The sequence below is a fragment of the Nerophis lumbriciformis genome, linkage group LG24 (genome assembly GCF_033978685.3).
Source record: "Nerophis lumbriciformis linkage group LG24, RoL_Nlum_v2.1, whole genome shotgun sequence".
Classification (NCBI taxonomy): Eukaryota; Metazoa; Chordata; class Actinopteri; order Syngnathiformes; family Syngnathidae; genus Nerophis; species Nerophis lumbriciformis.
Window position 1 is genome coordinate 18,148,375 of NC_084571.2, and position 21,913 is coordinate 18,170,287.

The following is a 21,913-nucleotide window of genomic DNA, read 5'->3' on the forward strand; positions in this document are numbered from 1 at the left end:
CTTCTTGCCCACACGCTCACAAACAAAATAAAAAAGTCATTTCAAATATTTCCTGCACACTTTTATTGAGCATACTTTGACCCCGGAACTGATTATTTACTATTTGTTTCCTGTGGGACAACATATGAGAGTGACACCACGTCAAATAAATAAACAAACATTATGTAGCGCCTTAAACCTCTTTTAAAATGATATACACAAATATTGTAATAATTATTAAAAATGTTTTAAATAAGTTAAAATATGACATTATAAACATGATTAAATATTGTATGACACAATATTTACATAATTATTACACGTTTTAAATAAGTTACAATATGACATGATAAACATGATTAAATATTGTATGATACACAATTTATATCATTATTACACATGTTTTAAATAAGTTACACTATGACATGATAAACATGATTATATATTGTATGATACAATATTTACATAATTATTACAAATGTTTTAAATAAGTTACACTATGACATTATAAACATGATTAAATATTGTATGATACAATATTTATATCATTATTACACATGTTTTAAATAAGTTACACTATGACATTATAAACATGATTAAATGTTGTATGATACAATATTTATATCATTATTACACATGTTTTAAGTAAGTTACACTATGACATTATAAACATGATTAAATATTGTATGATACAATATTTATATAATTATTACACCTGTTTTAAAAAAGTTAAAATATGACATCATAAACATGATTAAATATTGTATGATACAATATTTATATCATTATTACACATGTTTTAAATAAGTTACACTATGACATGATAAACATGATTAAAATAGTTACATAATTATTACAAATGTTTTACTTACAACATTGCGAGGGAGCAGAAGGCATCGGTCTTCTTTGAACGTCCTGTAGAGAAAACTTCCACAAGACATTTTTTAATTCTCATTACAGGAGAAATAACAAGTGTAATAACAGGTGTGATAACAAGTGTAATAACAGATGTAATAACAAGTGTAATAACAGGTGTATTAACAGATGTAATAACAAGTGTAATAACAGGTGTAATAACAGATGTAATTACAATGGGCCATGCGGGCCCTAATAACAGATGCAATAACAGGTGTAATGACAGGTGTAATGACAGGTGTGTTAACAGGTGTAATAGGTGTCGTAACAAGTGTAATAACAGGTGTAATAACCGGTGCAATAACAAGTGTAACAGCAGGTGCAATAACAAGCGCAATAGCAAGTGCAATAACAAGTGCAATAAGTGTAAAAACAGATGTAATAGCAGGTGTAATAACAGGTGTGATAACAAGTGTAATAACAGGTGTAATAACAGGTGTATGGTATGTGGGCTTGTATAAAGCCTCAGGGAGTTGAACGCCCCTGCCTTACATAGTTCCGGGTCACCTTTGTGCAAGGGTTAGCACCCGAATGCCCCCCTCCCCCCATCAGGGTTACGATACTCCCCATAACCTGGGGCTAGCCACGGAGCCCAGCCGGGCATAGCCCGAAGAAGCTACGTGGACACACCATCTTCTCTGCCACGTAGGCCCACCACCCGCGGTCGAAACCAGTGGGGTCGGGTGCGCTGCCAATTGGATGGCAGTGAAAGTGGAGGCTTCAGACAGACCAATTCGGGGCAGCAGAGGTTGACTTTTGGGATGTGGAACGTCTCTATGCTGGGGGTAGGGAGCCTGAGCTGGTGCGGGAGGTGGAGCGCTATCGGTTGGATCTGGTGGGACTTACCTCTACGCACAGCAAGGGCTCTGAAACCACACTCCTGGACAAGGGATGGATCTTGTTCACTTCTGGAGTTGCTCAGGGTGTGAGGGCCCAGGCGGGTGTGGGGATACTCACAAGTCCCCGGCTGAGTGCCTGTACGTTGGAGTTCACCCCAGTGGACAAGAGGGTCGCCTCCCTTCGCCTTAGGGTTGGAGGGGGGGAAACTCTGACTGTTGTTTGTGCATACGGACCAAACAAGAGTTCAGAGTATTTGGCCTTGTTGGATACCTTGCATGGGGTCCCGTATGGGGCGCCGGGAAGGGATTCCATAGTCTTGTTGGGGGACTTCAACGCGCACGTGGGCAATGACAGTGATACTTGGACTGGCGTGATTGAGAGGAACAGTCTCCCTGATCTGAACCAGAGTGGTGGATGGTTATTGGACTTCTGTGCTAGTCATGGACTTGCGATAACAAACACCATGTTCAAGCATAAGCATGCTCATAGGTGTACCTGGTACCAGAGCACCCTAGGCCAAAGATCAATGATTGATTTTGTAATCCTATCAGCTGATCTGAGGACGTATGTTTGGACACTCGGGTGAAGAGAGGGGCTGAACTGTCAACTGATCACAATCTGGTGGTGAGTTGGGTCAGATGGTGGGGGAACCTCTGGACAGACCTGGCAAACCCAAACGTGTAGTGCGGATGAACTGGGAATGTTTGGAGGAGTCCTCTGTCCGGAGGGACTTCTCTGCCATCCCTGTTGAGGTTGGGGACATTGAACAGGAATGGGCAATGTTCAAAGCCTCTATTGCTAAAGCTGCAGCTGCGAGCTGTGGCCAGGTCTTTCTGGTGGACAGCGGTGGTCAGGGAAGCCGTCCGACTGAAGGAGTCCTGGTATGTTATCCCAGTGTACTCCGGAGGCAGTTTCAAGGTACCGACAGTTCCGAAGGGCAGCGGACGTGGCTGTGGACGAGGCTAGCAGAGGGTGTGGGAGCAGTTCGGGGAATTCCATGGAGAAGGACTATCGGGCGGCACCAAAGCTGTTCTGGAAGACCATACGGCACCTCAGGAGGGGGAAGCAGGGAACCATCCAAACTGTGTACAGCAAGGATGGGACTCTGCTGATTTCAAGTGAGGAAGTCATAGGGCGTAAGAAAGACCACTTTGAGGAACTCCTGAACTCAACTACATCAGACACACCCTCCCTGACAGGAGCGGAGACTGAGGATGATGGGGTATGGATGTCGATCTCTCGGAGTGAAGTCACTGAGGTAGTTAGACAACTCCACAGAGGCAAAGCTCCGGGGGTTGACAAGATTCATCCAGAAATGGTGAAAGCTCTGGGTGTTGAGGGGCTGTCTTAGTTGATAGGCCTTATCAACATTGCGTGGAAGTTTAGGACAGTGCCGAGGGAGTGGCAGACTTGGGTGGTGGTTCCCCTATTCAAAAAGGTGGACCAGAGGGTGTGTGCTAATTACAGGGGTATCACACTACTCCGCCTCCCTGGGAAAGTTTATGCCAAGGTACTGGAAAGGAGGGTCCGACCGATAGTCGAACCTCAGATTCAAGAGGAGCAATGTGGATTACGTTCTGGTCGTGGAACAACTGACCAGCTCTTTACTCTTGCGGGAATCCTGGAGAAGGCCTGGGAGTACCGTATTTCCTTGAATTAGCGCCGGGGCGGTAATTAATTTAAAACCTCTTCTCACTCCGGCGCTTACCAAAGGCATGCGGTAAATTTAGGCATGCGGTAATTAATTTAAAACCTCTTCTCACTCCGGCGCTTACCAAAGGCATGCGGTAAATTTAGGCATTAATTTGAGTGTGATATAAGGATACCATCATGACATCACTTAATGCCGCAATAAAATTTAAACCACAATGAATCATCCCGGGAGTTCTTTTTGTTTGGGTCTGAAAAGGCAATTAAAATAACATTGTTACCGCCTGTTAGCAGGTTTTCTTAGCTCATGATTTGTTTTACTTGTACAACTGCATCAAAATGACTCATATTTGACACACGCAGCTATATTAATAAAAATTTTTTTCAAAATAAAACGCTTTGAAAGACGCAACTCCAACAACAAAAAGTCAGCTCTCCACCACTACAAACTAACACAATATTAATAATAATAATTGCAATTACCTTAAATCCTACTGAATAGCTCTTTATCTTCTTCCCTTTATGCGATTTTAAATGATTGAAATCAGCCGCCTCCATTTTGAAAATGATGCCTTGAAAGGTGAAGTGTCACTCGTGACGTGACGAGTTTGACCCGGCGGTAATTCTAGGCATATGCTAATTATTTTGCAAAACAAGTTTGACCCGGCGGTAATTCTGACCCGGCGGTAATTCGAGGCATGCGCTAATTATTTTGCGAAACGAGTTTGACCCGGCGGTAATTCTAGGCAGGCGCATATTATATACCCGGCGGAAATTCAAGGAAATATGGTATGCCTATCCAGTCTACATGTGCTTTGTGGATTTGGAGAAGGCGTATGACTGGGTACCATGGGAGATCCTGTGGGAGATGCTGAGGGAGTACGGGATTAGGGGGACCCTGCTGAGGGTCATCCAATCTTTGTACAACCAAAGCGAGAGTTGTGTCCGGGTGATTTTCATGGACAGGATTTCTAGGCAGAGTCGTGACCATGGCTGAAAGGGTATACGTCTCGGGGGGCTAAAGGTTGCGTCACTGCTGTTTGCAGATGATGTGGTCATGATGGCACCATCGGTTCATGACCTTCAGCTCTCACTGGATCGGTTCGCAGCCGAGTGTTCAGCAGCTGGAATGAGGATCAGCATCTCCAAATCTGAGGCCATGGTTCTCAGCAGGGAACCGATGGTTTGTACAGTCCAGGTAGAGAACGAGACTCTGTCCCAGGTGGAGGAGTTTAAGTATTTCGGGGTCTTGTTCACGAGTGAGGGAAAGATGGAGAAGGAAATCAGCCGGAGAACCGGAGCAGCTGGGGCAGTATTGTCACTGTTGTGACGAAACGAGAGCTGAGCCAGAAGGCAAAGCTCTCGGTCTACCGAGCTATCTACATTCCTACTCTCACCTATGGTCATGAAGTGTGGGTCATGACCGAAAAATACGATCGTGGATAAAAGCGGTCGAAATGAGTTTCCTCAGAAGGGTGGCTGGCATCTCCCTTAGAGATAGGGTGAGAAGTTCAGTCACCCGAGAAAGACTTGGGGTAGAGCCGCGGCTCTTTCGCTTGGAAAGGAGCCAGCTTAGGTGGTTGGGGCATCTCGTGCGGATGCCTCACCAGCGTCTCCCTCGGGAGATCCTCGTTGCACGTCCCACTGGGAGGAGACCAGATGGGGGATTACATCTCCTCTCTGGCCTGGGAACGCTTCGGGATTACCCAGGAGGAAGTTGCTAATGTTGCTCTGGAGAGGGAAGTCTGGAGGTCTCTGCTGGAGCTGTTGTCCCCGCGACCCCAGGTGTAATAACAAGTGTAATAGCAGGTGTAATAGCAGGTGTAATAACAGGTGTAATAGCAGGTGTAATAGCAGGCGTAATAACAGGTGTAACAACAAGTGTAATAGCAGGTGTAAAAACCAATTTAATAACAGGTGTACTAACAAGTGCAATAACAAATGTAATAAGTGTAATACTCATCATGTACAGTATTTACTATTATTAATCATAATAACAATACCTCATCATGTACTGCAGGGGTCCCCTAACTACGGCCCGCGGGCCGGATCCGGCCCCCCACCATCCAAAATCCGGCCCACGGGAAGTCCCAAGTTAAACAAAAAAGTGTTTTCATTTTTTTTTATTTTATCTTTCCTTTCTAATCCATTTTATAATGCTTGTTACTCTCGGTGTCTCCTAGCCGCTCAGGCAAATCATATTGTCTAAAAACGAATTTTCCCATCGATAACGTGACAATGTTAAATGTTGATGAACATCAATGTTAATTGATGTTAAATGACAAAATGGATTAACTCGCTGGAATATAAAGAAAATGTATATATATACGTATATATATATATTGGGACTCATTCCATATACACAACAGCAATAATACCGGGGTTAGAATGTGGGTACAGTATGGATCCTTCAGCTGGCTGCAGGGGGCGGAAGGGAGACGTCCCTATCGCTGCTCCACCACCCAGAGATGTTCCGGGATTAAAGGAGCGAAACATCCGTGAAAGGTGGCTCCCGGCTGATGACCCTGCAGCCAGCACCACATGGCACTGTCGGAGGTGCGTCAGGCAGTAATGCCCTGCAAGTGTTAACTTGTGCTTACATCTATATATATATATATATATATATATATAAACAGCCCGGCTCCCGGCCAAATTTTTTTAACCCAATGCGGCCCCCCAGTCAAAAAGTTTGGGGATCCCTGATGTACAGTATTAATAATAATACATCATCATGTACAGTATTTACTATTATTTATCATAATAATAATAATACCTCATCATGTACAGTATTTATTAATAATACCTCATCATGTACAGTATGTATTATAAATAATAATACCTAATCATGTACAGTATTTACTATTATTAATAATAATAATACCTAAGCATCTACAGTCTTTATTATTAATCATAATAATAATACTTCATCATGTACAGTATTTACTATTATTATAATAATAATAATACTACCTCATAATGCACAGTATTTACTATTATCATAATAGTAATACCTCATCATGTACAGTATTTATTATTAATACCTCATCATGTACAGTATTTACTATTATTAATCATAATAATAATAATACATCATCATGTACAGTATTTATTAATCATAATAATAATAATAATTATACCTCATAATGTACAGTATTTATTATTAATCATAATAATAATAATATTACCTGATCAGGTACAGTATTTATTAATAATAATAATAATACCTCATCATGTACAGTATTCGTTATTAATCATAATAATAATAATACCTCATAATGTACAGTATTTATTAATAATAATAATACCTCATCATGTACAGTATTAATGATTAATCATAATAATACTACCTCATCATGTATGTTCATGCTGTTGATTCTCTCCAGCTTGCGAGTCCAATATTGAGCTTCATCTTCTGGAATGTCTGAGAAGACAATGAGAGGAAACATGCTGAGTCAGCAATGGAGATGAAAGCATCAAGACATGAATACAAGGTAAGAAAGGTAAGTCCTAGTCCTAAGTCCAAGTATAAACATTCATGTGTAAACCACAACGGCGTATCAAAAGGAAAATCCAAGTACAAACAATCATGTGTAGACCACAACAACGTACCAAAAGGTAAATCCAAGTATAAACATTCATGTGTAGACCACAACAACGGACCATAAGGTAAATCCAAGTACAAACATTCATGTGTAGACCACAACAACGTATCAAAAGGTAAATCCAAATACAAACAATCATGTGTAGACCACAACAACGAACCAAAAGGTAAATCAAAGTATAAACATTCATGTGTAGACCACAATAACGTACCAAACGGTAAATCAAAGTATAAACATTCATGTGTAGACCGAAAGACCGTACCAAAAGGTAAATCTAAATATAAACATTCATGTGTAGACCACAACAGCGTACCAAAAGGTAAATCCAAGTATAAACATTCATGTGTAGACCACAACAACCTACCAAAAGGTAAGTCCAAGTATAAACATTCATGTGTAGACCACAACAATATACCAAAAGGTAAGTCTAAGTATAAACATTCATGTGTAGACCACAACAATATACCAAAAGGTAAATCCAAGTATAAACATTAATGCGTAGACCACAACAACATAGCAAAAGGTGAATCCAAGTACAAACATTCATGTGTAGACCACAACAACGTACCAAAAGATAAATCCAAGTATAAACATTAAAGTGTAGACCACAACAACGTACCAAAAGGTAAATCCAAGTATAAACACTGAAGTGTAGACCACAACAGCGTACCAAAAGATAAATCCAAGTATAAACATTGAAGTGTAGACCACAACAGCGTACCAAAAGGTAAATCCAAGTATAAACATTCATGTGTAGACCACAACAGCGTACCAAAAGGTAAATCCAAGTATAAACATTGAAGTGTAGACCACAACAACGTACCAAAAGGTAAATCCAAGTATAAACATTGAAGTGTAGACCACAACAGCGTACCAAAAGATGAATCCAAGTATAAACATCAATGTGTAGACCACAACAACGTACCAAAAGGCAGCTCAAAGCGTGCGTCCAGCAGCACTTGGTGTTGTGTTGGCTTGGTGGTTCCAAAGATCTCATCGTGTCTCATCAGCACCTCAGAGTCCAAAGACGTCCACTCGCCTGGACCCTCCTGGAACACACAACTTCATTAGACACAAAATTTAAAAAAAACTTTTAACATTGTCATTATGGGGTACAAAAATTAATATATTGCAGTTTGAAGTAAGGCTGTAACATAACAACATGTGTAAAGTGAATACAAACTATCACCACAACCAGTGAAGATGAAGTACAAGTACTAGTGAGATGAAGTACAAGTACCATCTAGATGAAGTACAAGTACAAGTACCAGCTAGATGAAGTACAAGTACCAGCCAGATGAAGTACAAATACTAGCCAGATAAAGTACAAGTACCAGCTAGATGAAGTACAAGTACCAGCTAGATGAAGTACAAGTACCAGCCAGATGAAGTACAAGTACCAGCCAGATGAAGTACAAGTACCAGCTCGATGAAGTACAAGTACCAACTAGATGAAATACAAGTACCAGCCAGATGAAGTACAAGTACCAGCCATATAAAGTACAAGTACCAGCTAGATGAAGTACAAGTACCAGCCAGATAAAGTACAAGTACCAGCTAGATGAAGTACAAGTACCAGCCAGATGAAGTACAAGTACCAGCCAGATGAAGTACAAGTACCAGCTCGATGAAGTACAAGTACCAGCCAGATAAAGTACAAGTACCAGCTAGATGAAGTACAAGTACCAGCCAGATAAAGTACAAGTACCAGCTAGATGAAGTACAAGTACCAGCCAGATGAAGTACAAGTACCAGACAGATGAAGTACAAGTACCAGCTCGATGAAGTACAAGTACCAGCTAGATGAAATACAAGTACCAGCCAGATGAAGTACAAGTACCAGCTAGATGAAGTACAAGTACCAGCCAGATGAAGTACAAGTACCAGCCAGATGAAGTACAAGTACCAGCTCGATGAAGTACAAGTACCAGCTAGATGAAATACAAGTACCAGCCAGATGAAGTACAAGTACCAGCTAGATGAAGTACAAGTACCAGCCAGATGAAGTACAAGTACCAGCTAGATGAAGTACAAGTACCAGCTAGATGAAGTACAAGTACCAGCTAGATGAAGTACAAGTACCAGCCAGATGAAGTACAAATACTAGCCAGATAAAGTACAAGTACCAGCTAGATGAAGTACAAGTACCAGCTAGATGAAGTACAAGTACCAGCCAGATGAAGTACAAGTACCAGCCAGATGAAGTACAAGTACCAGCTTGATGAAGTACAAGTACCAGCTAGATGAAATACAAGTACCAGCCAGATGAAGTACAAGTACCAGCTAGATGAAGTACAAGTACCAGCCAGATGAAGTACAAGTACCAGCTAGATGAAGTACAAGTACCAGCTAGATGAAGTACAAGTACCAGTCCAGATGAAGTACAAATACTAGCCAGATAAAGTACAAGTACCAGCTAGATGAAGTACAAGTACCAGCCAGATGAAGTACAAGTACCAGCCAGATGAAGTACAAGTACCAGCTAGATGAAGTACAAGTACCAGCCAGATGAAGTACAAGTACCAGCCAGATGAAGTACAAGTACCAGCTCGATGAAGTACAAGTACCAGCTAGATGAAATAAAAGTACCAGCCAGATGAAGTACAAGTACCAGCTAGATGAAGTACAAGTACCAGCCAGATGAAGTACAAGTACCAGCTAGATGAAGTACAAGTACCAGCCAGATGAAGTACAAGTACCAGCTAGATGAAGTACAAGTACCAGCTAGATGAAGTACAAGTACCAGCCAGATGAAGTACAAATACCAGCCAGATAAAGTACAAGTACCAGCTAGATGAAGTACAAGTACCAGCTAGATGAAGTACAAGTACCAGCCAGATGAAGTACAAGTACCAGCTCGATGAAGTACAAGTACCAGCTAGATGAAATACAAGTACCAGCCAGATGAAGTACAAGTACCAGCTAGATGAAGTACAAGTACCAGCCAGATGAAGTACAAGTACCAGCTAGATGAAGTACAAGTACCAGCTAGATGAAGTACAAGTACCAGTCCAGATGAAGTACAAATACTAGCCAGATAAAGTACAAGTACCAGCTAGATGAAGTACAAGTACCAGCCAGATGAAGTACAAGTACCAGCCAGATGAAGTACAAGTACCAGCTAGATGAAGTACAAGTACCAGCCAGATGAAGTACAAGTACCAGCCAGATGAAGTACAAGTACCAGCTCGATGAAGTACAAGTACCAGCTAGATGAAATAAAAATACCAGCCAGATGAAGTACAAGTACCAGCTAGATGAAGTACAAGTACCAGCCAGATGAAGTACAAGTACCAGCTAGATGAAGTACAAGTACCAGCTAGATGAAGTACAAGTACCAGCCAGATGAAGTACAAATACTAGCCAGATAAAGTACAAGTACCAGCTAGATGAAGTACAAGTACCAGCTAGATGAAGTACAAGTACCAGCCAGATGAAGTACAAGTACCAGCTCGATGAAGTACAAGTACCAGCTAGATGAAGTACAAGTACCAGCTAGATGAAGTACAAGTACCAGCTAGATGAAGTACAAGTACCAGTCCAGATGAAGTACAAATACTAGCCAGATAAAGTACAAGTACCAGCCAGATGAAGTACAAATACTAGCCAGATAAAGTACAAGTACCAGCTAGATGAAGTACAAGTACCAGCTAGATGAAGTACAAGTACCAGCCAGATGAAGTACAAGTACCAGCTCGATGAAGTACAAGTACCAGCTAGATGAAGTACAAGTACCAGCCAGATGAAGTACAAGTACCAGCCAGATGAAGTACAAGTACCAGCTAGATGAAGTACAAGTACCAGCTAGATGAAGTACAAGTACCAGTCAGATGAAGTACAAGTACCAGCCAGATGAAGTACAAGTACCAGCCAGATGAAGTACAAGTACCAGCTAGATGAAGTACAAGTACCAGCCAGATGAAGTACAAGTACCAGCCAGATGAAGTACAAGTACCAGCTCGATGAAGTACAAGTACCAGCTAGATGAAATAAAAGTACCAGCCAGATGAAGTACAAGTACCAGCTAGATGAAGTACAAGTACCAGCCAGATGAAGTACAAGTACCAGCTAGATGAAGTACAAGTACCAGCCAGATGAAGTACAAGTACCAGCTAGATGAAGTACAAGTACCAGCTAGATGAAGTACAAGTACCAGCCAGATGAAGTACAAATACCAGCCAGATAAAGTACAAGTACCAGCTAGATGAAGTACAAGTACCAGCTAGATGAAGTACAAGTACCAGCCAGATGAAGTACAAGTACCAGCTCGATGAAGTACAAGTACCAGCTAGATGAAATACAAGTACCAGCCAGATGAAGTACAAGTACCAGCTAGATGAAGTACAAGTACCAGCCAGATGAAGTACAAGTACCAGCTAGATGAAGTACAAGTACCAGCTAGATGAAGTACAAGTACCAGTCCAGATGAAGTACAAATACTAGCCAGATAAAGTACAAGTACCAGCTAGATGAAGTACAAGTACCAGCCAGATGAAGTACAAGTACCAGCCAGATGAAGTACAAGTACCAGCTAGATGAAGTACAAGTACCAGCCAGATGAAGTACAAGTACCAGCCAGATGAAGTACAAGTACCAGCTCGATGAAGTACAAGTACCAGCTAGATGAAATAAAAATACCAGCCAGATGAAGTACAAGTACCAGCTAGATGAAGTACAAGTACCAGCCAGATGAAGTACAAGTACCAGCTAGATGAAGTACAAGTACCAGCTAGATGAAGTACAAGTACCAGCCAGATGAAGTACAAATACTAGCCAGATAAAGTACAAGTACCAGCTAGATGAAGTACAAGTACCAGCTAGATGAAGTACAAGTACCAGCCAGATGAAGTACAAGTACCAGCTCGATGAAGTACAAGTACCAGCTAGATGAAATACAAGTACCAGCCAGATGAAGTACAAGTACCAGCTAGATGAAGTACAAGTACCAGCCAGATGAAGTACAAGTACCAGCTAGATGAAGTACAAGTACCAGCTAGATGAAGTACAAGTACCAGTCCAGATGAAGTACAAATACTAGCCAGATAAAGTACAAGTACCAGCCAGATGAAGTACAAATACTAGCCAGATAAAGTACAAGTACCAGCTAGATGAAGTACAAGTACCAGCTAGATGAAGTACAAGTACCAGCCAGATGAAGTACAAGTACCAGCTCGATGAAGTACAAGTACCAGCTAGATGAAGTACAAGTACCAGCCAGATGAAGTACAAGTACCAGCCAGATGAAGTACAAGTACCAGCTAGATGAAGTACAAGTACCAGCTAGATGAAGTACAAGTACCAGTCAGATGAAGTACAAGTACCAGTGATACAAGACAGACAAGAAGAAGCTTTGCAGTGTTTCTACATAAAATAACTATAGTGTTATTATTATTATTATTATAATTACCATTAATATTATAATTGTCATTATCATTATTATGAATTTTATTATTAGTCATATTACTCATATTATTATGATTATAATTATTGTTAATACTAAATAACAATAATGATAATTATTATTATTACTAACATTATTATAATTGCTATTAGTAGTAGTATCGTTATTATTACTAATATTATTATTGTTATTAATAACATTATTACTAATGTTATTATATATATTGTTAATATTATAATTATTAATATTATTAATATTATCAATATTATTATTATTATTACTAATATTATTAGTGTTACTAATGTTATTACTAATATTATTATTATGATGATTACTGATTATGATGAGTATTAATATTACTATTACTAACATTATTATCTTATTAATAATGTATTATTATCATTAATATTATGATTACTAATAGTATTATTACTATTATTGCAAATATTATTTTTAATAATTTTATAATAATTTAATAATACTGTCTGTCTGTGTGTGTGTGCGTGTGTGTGTGCGTGTGTGTGTGTGTGTGTGTGTGTGTGTGTGTGTGTGTGTTACCTCATTAGACTGTCGAATGGTGTCTAGTGGTATGAGCGCCGTGCCGATCAGAGTGTCCCAAATTAAACCTTTGTTCCAAACTTCTGCCACCAGACCCGAGTCCTGATGGCTAATCTCACTAGACAACACACACACACACAACACAGAATTAACATAAATAGACATACAAATACAGTATACATATAAACATACATACATACTAGGGTTGTACGGTATACCGGTGTTGGTATAGTACCGGGATACTAATGAATCATATTCGGTACTATACGGCCTCTAAAAAGTACTGGTCCCCCACCCCCCTGCCCCTCCGTCGTCGTCACATCATGACATTGCTGGTTTTACGAGCAGAGGAGCATGTTGGGTAGCGCACACACACAGAGTACTTACAAGCAGACACAGTGTGTAGACAGAAAAGGGAGAATGGACGCATTTTGGTGTAAAAAGTAAAGATAAAGGTGAAGTTATAACACTGAAACACCCTCAGGAAGAGGTGCTTTAAGACATGGCTAGCTAGCGAGCGGCTAACATCCATCCACAGTGTTTTAGCTACTTCTAAATCACTAATCCTGGTCTCTTACAAGTAACATTATCACTGGATGACGAGGAATAGCTAAACATGCTTCACTACACACAGGAGGATACAATAGCTTACAATGTAAACAAACGCCATTGGTGGATCTTCACCTGACATCCACTGTAATGATACCAAGTACAGGAGTGTATCTAGTCGATACTACTATGATTACATAGATATTTTTTATCGTCAGAAAATCTTTTTTCCTTTAAAAAAAATTCATGTTATGTTTATAAAGTCGGTAAATACGTCCCTGGACACATGAGGACTTTGAATATGACCAGTGTATGATCCTGCAACTACTTGGTATCGTATCGATACCTAAATGTGTGGTATCATCCAAAACTAATGTAAAGTATCAAAGAAGAGAAGAATAAGTGATTATTACATTTTAACAGAAGTGTAGATAGAACATGTTAAACAGAAAATAAGCAGATATTAACAATAAATGAACAAGTAGATTAATCATCCATTTTTACAGTTTGTCCCTCATAATGTAGACAAAATAATAGGTAGATAAATGACACAATATGTTACTGCATACGTCAGCAGACTAATTAGGAGTCTTTGTTTGTTTACTTACTACTAAAAGACAAGTTGTCTAGTATGTTCACTATTTTATTTAAGGACTAAATTACAATAATAAACATGTTTCATGTAACCTAACATTTTTTGTGGTCCCCTTTATTTAGAAAAGTATCGAAAAGTACCGAAAAGTATTGAAATACATTTTGGTACCGGTACCAAAATATTGGTATCAGGACAACACTAATACATACATACATTCATCCCTTCATTCATTAATAATTAAATTAAATTCAAATCAAATTCAAATAATAAAATAATTAAACATTTCATCTATAGGCACCATTAAAAAAAACAAGAACATTTTAAAGAACACGGATAAAAAAACTAAAATATAATAATCCATCCATCTTCTTCCACTTATACGAGGTGGGGTCGCGGGGGCAGCAGCCTAAGCAGAAAAGCCCAGACTTCCCTCTCCCCAGTTACTTGGACTTGCGGCCCGAGGCGTTCCCAGGCCAGCCGGGAGACATAGTCTTCCCAACGTGTCCTAGGTCTTGCCCATGGCCTCCTACCAGTCGGACGTGCCCACCCAGACGCCTCCCCAGGGAGGCGTCTGGGTGGCATCCTGACCAGATGCCTGAACCACCTCATCTGGCTCCTCTCCATGTGGAGGAGCATCGGCTTTACTTTGAGCTCCTCCCGGATGACAGAGCTTCTCACCCTATCTCTAAAGGAGAGTCCTGCCACCTGACGGAGGAAACTCATTTGGGCCGCTTGTACCCGTGATCTTGTCCTTTCGGTCATAACCCAAATCTTATGACCATAGGTGAGGCTGAGAGCGGCGTGGCGGGTTGGGAGAGCGGCCGTGCCAGCAACCTGAGGGTTCCTGGTTCGATCCCCACCTTCTACCAACCTTGTCACGTCCGTTGTGTCCTTGAGCAAAACACTTCACCCTTGCTCCTGACGGTCGTGGTTTGGGCCTTGCATGGCAGCTCCCGCCATCAGTGTGTGAATGTGTGTGAATGGGTGAATGTGGAAATAGTGTCAAAGCGCTTTGAGTACCTTGAAGGTAGAAAAACGCTATACAAGTATAACTCATTTACATTTACCATTTAACGTAGATCGACTGGTAAATTGGGAGCTTTGCCTTCCGGCTCAGCTCCTACTTTACCACAACAAATCCACCTGTCAATCTCACAGTCCACCCTTCCTTCACTCGTGAACAAGACCTCGAGGTACTTGAACTCCTCCACATGGGGCAAGGTATCCTCACCAACCCGAAGATGGCACTCCATCCTTTTCCTGGCGAAAACCATTGACTCGGACTTGGAGGTGCTGATTCCCATCCCAGTCGCTTCACACTCGGCTGCAAACCGATCCAGTGAGAGCTGAATATCCTGGCCAGATGAAAAAAGCAGAGACCTAATCCTACAGCCACCAAACCATATACCCTCAACGCCTTGACTGCGCCTAGAAGTTCTGTCCATAAAAGTTATGAACAGAATGGGTGACAAAGGGCAGCCTTGGCAGAGTCCAACCCTCACTGGAAACAAGTCTGACTTGCTGCCGGCAAAGCGGACCAAGCTCTGACACTGATCATACAGGGAGCAGACTGCCACAATCAGACAGTCCGATAACCCATACTCTCTGAGCACTCCCCACAGGACTTCCCGAGGGACATGGTCAAATGCCTTCTCCAAGTCCACAAAGCACATGTAGACTGGTTGGGCAAACTCCCATGCACCCTCAAGGACCCTGCCGGGAGTATAGAGCTGGTCCACAGTTCCACGACCAGGACGAAAACCACACTGCTCCTCCTGAATCCAAGGTTTGACTATCCAGCGTAGCCTCCTCTCCAGTACACCTGAATAGAACTTAACTTACCAGGAAGGCTGAGGAGTGTGATCCCACGATAGTTGGAATACACCCTCCGGTTCCCCTTCTTAAAGAGAGGAACCACCACCCCAACCTGCCAACTCGGACGCACTGCCCCCAATGTCCACACAATATTGCAGAGTCTTGTTAACTAAGACAGCCCTAGAGCATCTAGGACCTTAAGGAAGTCCGGGTGGGATCTCATCCACTTCCAAGGCCTCTGCAACCTCGGCCCCAGAAATATGAAAGCCCACCACGGAGTCCCCAGGCACTGCTTCCTCATAGGAAGACGTGTAGGTGGGGTTGAGGAGGTCTTTGAAGTATTCCTTCCACCGATCCACAACATCCCAAGTCGAGGTCAGTAGCACACCTTCCTCACCATACACGGTGTTGACAGTGCACTGGTGGTCCAGAATCGCTTCGAAGCTGTCCGGAAGTCGTTCTCCATTACTTCTCAGAACTCCTCCCATGCCGAGTTTTTGCCTCTGCATCCGCCAAAGTCGCACACTGCTTGGCCTGTCGGTACCTGTCCGCTACCTCTGGAATCCCAAGATCCAAAAAGGCCCGATAGGACTCTGTCTTCAGCCTCACCCTGGGTGTCCATCAGCGGGTTCTAGGATTACCTCCACGACAGGCACCAACCACCTTGCAGCCACAGCTCTGATCGGCCGCCTCGACAATAGAGGTGTGGAACATGGTCCACTCGGACTCAATGTACATTTATTTGTTCATTCAGCCATTCAGTCGTTCATTCATGCTGAGAGTCAAACAGGAAGAGAGAGGAAGCAGCTTTCAATTTGAGGTCACATGACCACGTGCTGACCCAAAAGAGTAAACAGACCAACTTTCTACTACTTATCTGCTAACACACACACACACACACACACACACACACACACACACACACACACACACACACACACACACACACACACACACACACACACACACACACACACACGCAGGGATTGATCATCCAGACTACAAGAGAGACGTCTGCCTTTAACCTGCTGAACAGAAGGGAGGAACCGCCGTGACTCAGTCTCCCAGCAATGGACCCATAGATTCCAGACCTATAAACTACAAAACTCAAATATGTAGAATTTTCACTTGAAAGAAACATTACAGAATTGTCTGATTAGAAAATTAAGTGATATCCCTTGAACAAGTCTCTGGGTTACACACCCTTTGTAGAGGTTTTTATCTGGGTTACACACCCTTTGTAGAGGTTTTTATCTGGGTTACACACCCTTTGTAGAGGTTTTTCTCTGGGTTACACACCCTTTGTAGAGGTTTTTCTCTGGGTTACACACCCTTTGTAGAGCTTTTTCTCTGGGTTACACACCCTTTGTAAAGGTTTTTCTCTAGATTACACACCCTTTGTAGAGCCTTTTCTCTGGGTTACACACCCTTTGTAGAGCTTTTTCTCTGGATTACACACCCTTTGTAGAACTTTTTCTCTGGGTTACACACCCCTTGTAGAGCCTTTACTCTGGGTTACACACCCTTTGTAGAGCTTTTTTTCTGGATTACACACCCTTTGTAGAGCCTTTTCTCTGGGTTACACACCCTTTGTAGAGCTTTTTCTCTGGGTTATACACCCTTTGTAGAGCTTTTTCTCTGGATTACACACCCTTTGTAGAGCTTTTTCTCTGGGTTACACACCCTTTGTAGAGCTTTTTCTCTGGGTTATACACCCTTTGTAGAGCTTTTTCTCTGGATTACACACCCTTTGTAGAGCTTTTTCTCTGGGTTACACACCCTTTGTAGAGCTTTTTCTCTGGGTTATACACCCTTTGTAGAGCTTTTTCTCTGGATTACACACCCTTTGTAGAGCTTTTTCTCTGGGTTACACACCCTTTGTAGAGCTTTTTCTCTGGGTTATACACCCTTTGTAGCGCTTTTTCTCTGGATTACACACCCTTTGTAGAGGTTTTCTCTGGGTTACACACCCTTTGTAGAGCTTTTTCTCTGGGTTATACACCCTTTGTAGAGGTTTTTCTCTGGGTTATACACCCTTTGTAGAGGTTCGTCTCTGGGTTACACGCCCTTTGTAGAGGTTTTTCTCGGGGTTATACACCCTTTGTAGAGGTTTTTCTCTGGGTTATACACCCTTTATAGAGCTTTTTCTCTGGGTTATACACCCTTTGTAGAGGTTTTTCTCTGGATTACACACCCTTTGTAGAGCTTTTTCTCTGGGTTACACACCCTTTGTAGAGCTTTTTCTCTGGGTTATACACCCTTTATAGAGGTTTTTCCCTGGATTATACACCCTTTGTAGAGGTTTTTCTCTGGGTTATACACCCTTTGTAGAGGTTTGTCTCTGGGTTACACACCCTTTGTAGAGGGTTTTCTCTGGGTTACACACCCTTTGTAGAGGTTTTTCTTGGGGTTACACACCCTTTGTAGAGGTTTTTCTCGGGGTTACAAACCCTTTGTAGAGGTTTTTCTCTGGGTTACACACTCTTTGTAGGGGTTTTGTCTGGGTTACACACCCTTTGTAGAGGTTTTTGTCTGGATTACACACCCTTTGTAGAGGTGTTTCTCTGGGTTATACACCCTTTGTAGAGGTTTTTCTCTGGGTTACAAACCCTTCGTAGAGGTTTTTCTCTGGGTTACACACCCTTTGTAGAGCTTTTTCTCTAGATTACACACCCTTTTAGAGCCTTTTCTCTGGGTTACACACCCTTTGTAGAGCTTTTTCTCTGGATTACACACCCTTTGTAGAGCTTTTTCTCTGGGTTACACACCCTTTGCAGAGCTTTTTCTCTGGGTTATACACCCTTTGTAGAGCTTTTTCTCTGGATTACACACCCTTTGTAGAGCTTTTTCTCTGGGTTACACACCCTTTGTAGAGCTTTTCCTCTGGGTTATACACCCTTTGTAGAGCTTTTTCTCTGGATTACACACCCTTTGTGGAGCTTTTTCTCTGGGTTACACACCCTTTGTAGAGCTTTTTCTCTGGGTTATACACCCTTTGTAGAGGTTAGTCTCTGGGTTACACACCCTTTGTAGAGGTTTTTCTCGGGGTTATACACCCTTTGTAGAGGTTTTTCTCTGGGTTATACACCCTTTGTAGAGGTTCCTCTCTGGGTTACACACCCTTTGTAGAGGTTTTTCTTGGGGTTACACACCCTTTGTAGAGGTTTGTCTCGGGGTTACAAACCCTTTGTAGAGATTTTTCTCTGGGTTACACACCCTTTGTAGAGCTTTTTCTCTGGGTTACACACCCTTTGTAGAGCTTTTTCTCTGGGTTATACACCCTTTGTAGCGCTTTTTCTCTGGATTACACACCCTTTGTAGAGGTTTTCTCTGGGTTACACACCCTTTGTAGAGCTTTTTCTCTGGGTTATACACCCTTTGTAGAGGTTTTTCTCTGGGTTATACACCCTTTGTAGAGGTTCGTCTCTGGGTTACACGCCCTTTGTAGAGGTTTTTCTCGGGGTTATACACCCTTTGTAGAGGTTTTTCTCTGGGTTATACACCCTTTATAGAGCTTTTTCTCTGGGTTATACACCCTTTGTAGAGGTTTTTCTCTGGATTACACACCCTTTGTAGAGCTTTTTCTCTGGGTTACACACCCTTTGTAGAGCTTTTTCTCTGGGTTATACACCCTTTATAGAGGTTTTTCCCTGGATTATACACCCTTTGTAGAGGTTTTTCTCTGGGTTATACACCCTTTGTAGAGGTTTGTCTCTGGGTTACACACCCTTTGTAGAGGGTTTTCTCTGGGTTACACACCCTTTGTAGAGGTTTTTCTTGGGGTTACACACCCTTTGTAGAGGTTTTTCTCGGGGTTACAAACCCTTTGTAGAGGTTTTTCTCTGGGTTACACACTCTTTGTAGGGGTTTTGTCTGGGTTACACACCCTTTGTAGAGGTTTTTGTCTGAGTTACACACCCTTTGTAGAGGTTTTTGTCTGGATTACACACCCTTTGTAGAGGTGTTTCTCTGGGTTATACACCCTTTGTAGAGGTTTTTCTCTGGGTTACAAACCCTTCGTAGAGGTTTTTCTCTGGGTTACACACCCTTTGTAGAGCTTTTTCTCTAGATTACACACCCTTTTAGAGCCTTTTCTCTGGGTTACACACCCTTTGTAGAGCTTTTTCTCTGGATTACACACCCTTTGTAGAGCTTTTTCTCTGGGTTACACACCCTTTGCAGAGCTTTTTCTCTGGGTTATACACCCTTTGTAGAGCTTTTTCTCTGGATTACACACCCTTTGTAGAGCTTTTTCTCTGGGTTACACACCCTTTGTAGAGCTTTTCCTCTGGGTTATACACCCTTTGTAGAGCTTTTTCTCTGGATTACACACCCTTTGTGGAGCTTTTTCTCTGGGTTACACACCCTTTGTAGAGCTTTTTCTCTGGGTTATACACCCTTTGTAGAGGTTAGTCTCTGGGTTACACACCCTTTGTAGAGGTTTTTCTCGGGGTTATACACCCTTTGTAGAGGTTTTTCTCTGGGTTATACACCCTTTGTAGAGGTTCCTCTCTGGGTTACACACCCTTTGTAGAGGTTTTTCTTGGGGTTACACACCCTTTGTAGAGGTTTGTCTCGGGGTTACAAACCCTTTGTAGAGATTTTTCTCTGGGTTACACACCCTTTGTGGGGCTTTTGTCTGGGTTACACACCCTTTGTAGAGGTTTTTCTTGGGGTTACACACCCTTTGTAGAGGTTTGTCTCGGGGTTACAAACCCTTTGTAGAGGTTTTTCTCTGGGTTACACACCCTTTGTGGGGCTTTTGTCTGGGTTACACACCCTTTGTATAAAATAGGACAGAATGAAGTATTACTTGGTATGGTATCGCTAGCAGACCTCAGTATGGCCAAGTTGACAGAATGAAGTATCACTTGGTATCACTAGCAGACGTGTCAGTATCACTAAGTTGACAGAATGAAGTATCACTTGGTATCACTGGCAGACGTGTCAGTATCACTAAATTGACAGAATAAAGTATCACCTGGTATCACTAGCAGACGTGTCAGTATCACTAAATTGACATAATGAAGTAACACTTGGTATCACTAGCAGACGTGTCAGTATCACTAATCTGACAGAATGAATGAATCACTTGGTATCACTAGCAGACGTGTCAGTATCACTAAGTTGACAGAACGAAGTATCACTTCGTATCACTAGCAGATGTGCTAATATCACTAAGTTGACACAATGAAGTATCATTTGGTACCACTAGCAGACATGTCAGTATCACTAAGTTGACAGAATGAAGTATCACTTGGTATCACTAGCAGACATGTCAGTATCACTAAGTTGACAGAATGAAGTATCACTTGGTATCACTAGCAGACATGTCAGTATCACTAATTTGACAGAATGTATGTATCACTTAGTATCACTAGCAGACGTGTCTGTATCACTAAGTTGACAGAATGAAGTATCACTTGGTATCACTAGCAGACGTGTCAGTATCACTAAGTTGACAGAATGAAGTATCACTTGGTATCATTAGTAGACGTGTCAGTATCACAAATTTGACAGAATGAATGTATAACTTGGTATCACTAGCAGATGTGTCTGTATCACTAAGTTAACAGAATGAAGTATCACTTTGTATCACTAGCAGACATGTCAGTATCACTAAGTTCACAGAATGAAGTATCACTTGGTATCACTAGCAGATGTGCCAGTGTCAATAAGTTGACATAATGAAGTATCACCTGGTATCACTAGCAGATGTGCCAGTATCACTAAGTTGACAGAATGAAGTACCACTTGGTACCACTAGTAGACGTGTCAGTATCACTAAGTTGACAGAATTAAGTATCACTTGGTATCACTAGCAGACGTGTCAGTATCACTAAGTTGACAGAATGAAGTATCACTCGGTATCATTAGCAGATGTGTCAGTATCACTAATTTCACAGAATGAATGTATCACTTGGTATCACTAGCAGATGTGTCTGTATCACTAAATTGACAGAATGAAGTATAACTTGGTATCATTAGCAGACGTGTCAGTATATTAAG

General features: G+C 41.6%; 1 protein-coding gene across 1 annotated transcript in view; it reads right to left on the reverse strand.

The window, feature by feature from the left end:
- LOC140679807 (protein unc-13 homolog B-like) overlaps positions 1-21,913 on the reverse strand; it is a 33,458-nt gene that overhangs the window by 3,414 nt on the left and 8,131 nt on the right. Inside the window, exons 3-6 of the mRNA XM_072916028.1 lie at positions 12,946-13,063; positions 7,912-8,035; positions 6,732-6,805; positions 852-906 (exon numbers count right to left, since the gene is read on the reverse strand). Of these exons, the coding sequence (XP_072772129.1) occupies positions 852-906; positions 6,732-6,805; positions 7,912-8,035; positions 12,946-13,063 (371 nt within the window). The remainder of the gene's footprint in view (positions 1-851; positions 907-6,731; positions 6,806-7,911; positions 8,036-12,945; positions 13,064-21,913) is intronic.